The 6,507-nt window shown below is 42.5% G+C and overlaps 1 protein-coding gene across 1 annotated transcript in view; it reads left to right on the top strand.

Moving 5' to 3' along the window:
- CUNH17orf75 (chromosome unknown C17orf75 homolog) overlaps positions 1–6,507 on the top strand; it is a 17,237-nt gene that overhangs the window by 6,318 nt on the left and 4,412 nt on the right. The window contains exons 6-8 of the mRNA XM_031352884.1: positions 1,657–1,776; positions 3,815–3,879; positions 4,027–4,163. Coding sequence (XP_031208744.1) covers positions 1,657–1,776; positions 3,815–3,879; positions 4,027–4,163 — 322 coding nt within the window. The remainder of the gene's footprint in view (positions 1–1,656; positions 1,777–3,814; positions 3,880–4,026; positions 4,164–6,507) is intronic.

The following is a 6,507-nucleotide window of genomic DNA, read 5'->3' as shown; positions in this document are numbered from 1 at the left end:
GGGATTTGAACTCAGGACCTTCAGAACAGCAGTCAGTGTTCTTAACCGCTGAGCCATCTCTCCAGCCCACAAAAGATACTTTTGCTAGATGGTGGTAGCACATGCATTTAATCCCAGCATAGCAATCGAACCTCTGAGTTCTATGCCAGCCTGATTTACAGTGTGAGTTTTAGGACATCCAAGCCTACACAGAGAAATCCTGTCTTGAAAAAACAAAACAAGATAAAACCTCAACCTCTCCTCCCCCCCAAAAAAGAAAGTAGTATGGCCAGGCACATTGGCACATACCTATAATCTCAGCATCTTGGAGGGTGAGCATTTCAAGGGAATGACTGGCCTGCGTTATATGGCTAAACCATGTCTTGAAAACAAACAAACATAAAAGATACCAGTCCTAGTTTTTGTTTTCTTTTTTTTTTTTTAAGATTTATTTATTTATTTTATATATATGAGTACACTGTAGATGTTTACAGACTAACCAGAAGAGGGCATCAGATCCCATTACAGATGGTTGAGAACCACCTTGTGGTTACTGGAACTTGAACTCGGGGCCTCTGCAAGAGCAGTCAGTCCTCTTAACCACTGAGCCATCTCTCCAGCACCCTAGCTTTTGTTTTCTAAATATCAGGAGTATACTGAAGGGGATGGAGACATAGCTCATCAGTTACGATCACTTACTGTTTTTCCAGAAGGCCAGAGTTCAGTTCTCAGCACACAAGTCTGGTGGCTCACAATCACAATAACTTCAGTTTCAAAGAATTCAACACCCCCTTCTGGACTCCAGGAAGCATCCATAGGAACACAATTATGTAATGCAAATAAAAATAAAAATTTTTAAATTGTTTGAAGAGGGGGCTAAGGAGGAGGCTTAATGTGTAAAGGGCTTACAATGCAAGCATGAGGACCTGAGTTTGGACTCCCAGCATCCACATACAAATTTGGGTGTGGTGACGTGCACCTGTTATACCAGAGTTGAAGTGGTGGACACAGGCAGATGTCTGTACCTTGCTGGCCAGCCAGTCTAGCCAAATCAGTGAGCTCCAGGCTCAGTGAGGTACCCTTACTAAAGAAAGAAAAATGGAGGGCTGGAGAGATGGCTCAATGGTTAAGAGCACTGACTGCTCTTCTGAAGGTCCTGAGTTCAAATCCCAGCAACCACATGGAAGCTCAAAACCATCTGTTATAAAATCTGATGCCCTCTTCTGGCATGTCTGAGGACAGCCACAGTGTACTCACATACATTAAATAAATAAATCAATCTTTAAAAAAAAAAAAAAAGGCAGAGTCTTCTATTAAAAAAGAAAGAAAGAAAGAAAGAAAAATGGAGAAGTTGGAGAGATGGTGCCTGCCATTAGGACTGAGGACTTAAGTTCAATCTCCCGCACCCACATGGTTGAAGGCCAGAACTGACTTCTGCAAATTGTCCTTTGTTCTAATCACAGACATCATGACACAAACCTGTCCACCTCCACTCCAAAAATGTAATTTAAAAATAAGGTAGAGAGCAGTTGAGGAAGATACCTGATGTCAACCATTAGCTTGCACATACACAGAATACATATACCATACACACAGAGAAAGTATATTGAAGAAAAAAGTCTAGTAAGTTAAAGGCTGTTATGATACTAAAACAAATGATATTCTCTCTTGATGTAGGAAAGGAGCCTGGGGAATGATGTAAAGTCCTATCTGAATAGCTGGTATGAAGATGTGGTGTGTCCGATCCAAAGGGTGGTTCTTCTCTTTCAGGAGAAACTGACCTTTCTGCTACATGCTGTAAGTATTGCTCATGAGAGAGCATCTCCAGTTAGAATATACTCAGCAGACCTTGGTCATTTAGAAACATACTCATTTTCTCTAAACATTACTTTTCTCTTCCTGTATATTTCTTCAGAGTATGCTTGCTGTTTAGACCACATCTTACTGACTCTCATCTGAAAGTTTTATTATGAAGGTAGGGCTGAATTGTAAATCTCAGCAGGATCATTCCACTAAAACATATGCTTTCAAGCCAGCTGTGCTGGTACATGTCTGCTTTCCCAACACTGGGGAGATAGAAACAGAATCAGGAGGTTAAGGCCAGCCTCAGCTACACAGAGCGTTTGACACCTCCTTGATTTATGTAAGAACCTATCCCATTACATGTTACCTGGGGTCACATTAAAAAAATAATAATCTTTTCAGCCACTTTTGTTTTTTTGTTGTTGTTGTTTTTGTTTTGTTTTGTTTTGTTTTTTGTGAGACAGGGTTTCTCTGTGTAGCCCTGGCTGTCCTGGAACTCACTCTGTAGACAAGGCTGGCCTCGAACTAAGAAATCCACCTGTTTCTGCCTCCCAAGTGCTAGGATTAAAGGCGTGCACCACCACCGCCTGGCCAGCCACTTTTAAAGATAGGTCTTTACCAGACAGTAGAGGTGTACATCTTTAATCCCAGCACTTGGGAGACAGAGGCAGGCAGATCTCTGAGTTTGAGGCCAGCCTGGTCTACAGAGTGAGTTCCAGGTCAGCCAGGGCTACACAGAGAAACCCTGTCTCGAAAAAAAAAAAACCAAAAAAACAAACAAACAAACAAACAAAAACAACAAATCTGACCTCTTACATGGGTTCTGGGACCACACTCAGGTTGTCTGGCTTCCTATGTGGGTTCTGGGATTGCACTCAGGTTGTCTGGCTTGCTATGTGGGTTCTGGGATTGCACTCAGGTTGTCTGGCTTCCTATGTGGGTTCTGGGATTGCACTCAGGTTTTCTGGCTTGAACAGCAAACACTTGCACCCACAGAGTCTTTTTCCTAGCCCTTATCCCAAACTTTCAGTCCTACCTGCCTCAGCTTCTTGAGTACCAAGACTGTAGACCTGCACAACCACACTTGTCTGAAATAAAGGGAAGGAAACAGGTGCAATTTCCTGAGTATTTGAAAATGAAAACCAACCAAACAAAAACCAAAGGAATTTTTTTTTTGTTTTGTTTTGTTTTTCGAAACAGGGTTTCTCTGTAGCCCTGGCTGTCCTGGAACTTACTCTGTAAACCAGGCTGGCCTCGAACTCAGAAATCTGCCTGCCTCTGCCTCCCAAATGCTGGGATTAAAGGTGTACGCTACCACCGCCCAGCAACCAAAGTAATTTTAACTATATGAAAATGTTTAGGCCCCACATAAGCCTGATGACCTTAGTTCAATTTCCAGATTCCACAAGATAGCAGGAGAGAACCAAATCCCAGAATTGTCCTGATGTCTACATATATACTCTTTGAGATGTTTACATATACATACACACATATATATGCATGTATCCACACACATACACTAAATTAATAGGTAGTTTTGGGGGCCAGTGTACTTGCTGCCCAACTTAACCACCTGAGTTCCAACCCTGGAACCCTCATGCTGGAAGGAGAACACTGGCTCCTGCAGTTGACCTCTGACCTCCACACAAGGGCATGCAGCCTCCATTAAAATAAATAAGTAAAGTAAAGAAATGCTGAAAAATGTTAAAAGTCATGACACATGCTTACAATCCTAGCATTAGGGAAACTGAGGCTGGAGAATCAGAAGTTCCAGGCTAACCTATGCTGCATAGCAAGACTGTCTGAAAATAAACCATATTTTAATAAATAAAATGAAAAACCATCACTGAGCAGGACTTTAGCTTAGAGCACTTGCAGAAGATCTAGCGGTAGTGCCCTCAGTGCCTGGGGGTCGATGCATTTGGATGGGAGCAGCAGGCCAGTGAGGAGCAGAGGAGCCAAGTATTAAACTACGCCTTCTCCCTCTCTCTCTCTCTCTCTCTCTCTCTCTCTCTCTCTCTCTCTCTCATAGGCTCTAAGTTACACTCCTGTTGAATTTAAAGAATCGGATGAAAAAACAGAGAGAGACATTAACAGGTAAAGAATATAATTTCTGAAGAAAGCCTCCCCCACTTCCTGGGCAAGCTCAACAGCCACATTTTAATCTGCCCTTCCAGTAGAGAATGCATTTGTTTTCTCCTGTCCTGCAATGTGGATTGTGGAAAGGACTTGTATATGTCACAGGTTTCTGAGTGTGGCCAGTCTCCAAGGACTGATTCATGAAGGCACCATGACCTCTTTATGCATGGCCATGACAGAGGAACAGCATAAGTCCGTGATCATCGACTGTAGTGGCCCTCAGCCTCAGTTTCACAATGCAGGTGAGTCAGAAACCAAGAGGCAGTGTTTGTGGACTTCTTGCACAGAAAGCCCGAGATACAGATATGTTCTTCTTGTGCAGTACTAAGCTTGCTGAGACCTTAATGATCCTAGAAATAGGTTCAAGTCATGCTTGGTATATAAGAAAACTCACGTGTGTACACAGGAACAAACAAAAAAGCACTCATAAAATCATTTTTTTAAAGATTTATTTATTATATGTAAGTACACTGCAGCTGACTTCAGACACACCAGAAGAGGGCGTCAAATCTCATTACAGATGGTTGTAAGCCACCATGTTGTGGCTGGGAATTGAACTCAGGACCTCCAGAAGAGTAATCAGTGCTCTTAACTGCTGAGTCATCTCTCCAGCCCCTCGTAAAAAATTTTTAAATTTTATTATTTAGAGACAGGTTCAGCTGGGCGGTGGTGGGCGCACTCCTTTAATGCCAGCACTTGGGAGGCAGAGGCAGGCAGATTTCTGAGTTCCAGCCCAGCCTGGTCTACAGAGTGAGTACCAGGACAGCCAGGGCTACACAGAGAAACCCTGTCTTGAAAAAACAAAAAAAAAAAAAAAAAAAAAAAAAAAAAAAAAAAAAAAGGAGAGACAGGTTCTTACTGTATAGTCTAGGTTGGCTTTGAGCTGACAATCCCCCTACTTTAGCCCTCCTAGGACTATAAGCATGCATCATGTAAAAGCTTTTCTTTGTTTGTTTGTTTTTTGTTTTTGTTTTGTTTTTGTTTTTTTTTTTCCGTGACGGGGTTTCTCAGTATAGCCCTGGCTGTCCTGGAACTCACTCTGTAGACCAGGCTGGGCTGGAACTCAGAAATCCGCCTACCTCTGCCTCCCAAGTGCTGGGATTAAAGGCGTGCGCCACCAACGCCTGGCCTAAAGGCTTATTTTTGATTGGTTGGTTGGTTGATTACTTTTTGAGAAATAGTCTCATATAGGCTATACTAGCCTTGAACTTCTAACTCTCCGGCTTCTACTTTCTAAGTGGTGAGATATAGATAGTCATCACCATGCCTGGCTGGCTTAAAGGCATTTTCTTGTTTTGGTTTTTTGGGGCTGTTTTGTTTTGTTTTGTTTGTTGTGATATTTCAAGACAGAATTTTTCTGTGTAATCCTGGATGTACTGGACTCATTCTGTAGGCTAGGCTGCCTCAAACTCAGCTATTCACCTGCCTCTGCCTTCTGAGTGCTGGGATCAAAGGTTTATACCTCATCCACCACCTGGCATTAAAGGCTTTTTTTTTTAAATTCTTTTTTTTTGGTTTTAAGGCGTTTATTGCAAAAAGGCAGAGAGAGGGAGAGAGTAGGGAAGCAGAAGCTGGCCATGGCCATGTGAAGAGAGGAGGGAAGGCAATGGGGAGACGGGGAGCAAGAGGGCAAGAGAAAAGCAAGAGAGGAAGAGCAAGAGAGGAAATTCTTTTGAGTGTGTGTCTGTGTGAGTGAGTTTGGTCCATGTGTATGCATTCTAGCACACATGTGGGAGTCAGATGACAACATTGGGTGTCAGTACTAATTTCTACCTTGTTTGAGACAACTTTTCCTTGGCTGCTGTGTATGTCAGTCTAGCTGGGCCTCAAGGTTTTAGGGATTTCCCTGTCTACACCTTCCATCTCAGTATAGGAACAGTGGGATATGTACTTCTACATCTGGCTTTATGTGGGTACTGGAGGTATGACCTCAGGATCTCATGCTCCCATGGCATAGAGCCACCTCCCCAACCTTAAAGGCAGTTTAAACATTTTTTAAAAGATTTATTTATTTATTTTATGTATATGAGTACACACAATAGCTGTATAGATAGTTATGAGCCTTCATCTGGTTGTTGGGAATTGAATTTAGGACCTCTGCTCGCTCCAGTCAACTCCACTTGCTCAGTCCCTGCTTGCTCCGGCTCAAAGATTTATTATAAGTACACTGTAGCTGTCTTCAGACACACCAGAAGAAGGTGTCAGATCTCATCATGGGTGGTTGTGAGCCACCATGTGGTTGCTGGGATTTGAATTCAGGACCTTCGGAAGAGCAGTCAGTGCTCTTACCTGCTGAGCCATCTCACCAGTCCCTAAACGTTTCTTTTTTTCTTTCTTTCTTTCTCTTTCTTTCTTTCTTTTTTTCTTTCTTTCTTTCTTTCTTTTTTTGATTTTTTGAGACAGGGTTTCTCTTTTCTCTGTATAGCCCTGGTGTCCTGGAACTCACTATGTAAACCAGGCTGGCCTTAAACTCAGAAATCCACCTGCCTCTGCCTCCCAAGTGCTAGGATTAAAGGAGTGTGCCAGCACTGCCCAGCCCCCTAAACATTTCTTAGTTATTTAGTTCATATATATATATATATATAT

Source organism: Mastomys coucha, unplaced genomic scaffold, assembly GCF_008632895.1.
Source record: "Mastomys coucha isolate ucsf_1 unplaced genomic scaffold, UCSF_Mcou_1 pScaffold5, whole genome shotgun sequence".
NCBI lineage: Eukaryota > Metazoa > Chordata > Mammalia > Rodentia > Muridae > Mastomys > Mastomys coucha.
The sequence above is the reverse complement of the archived record's forward strand: the minus strand, read 5'-3'. Positions and strand labels throughout refer to the sequence as shown.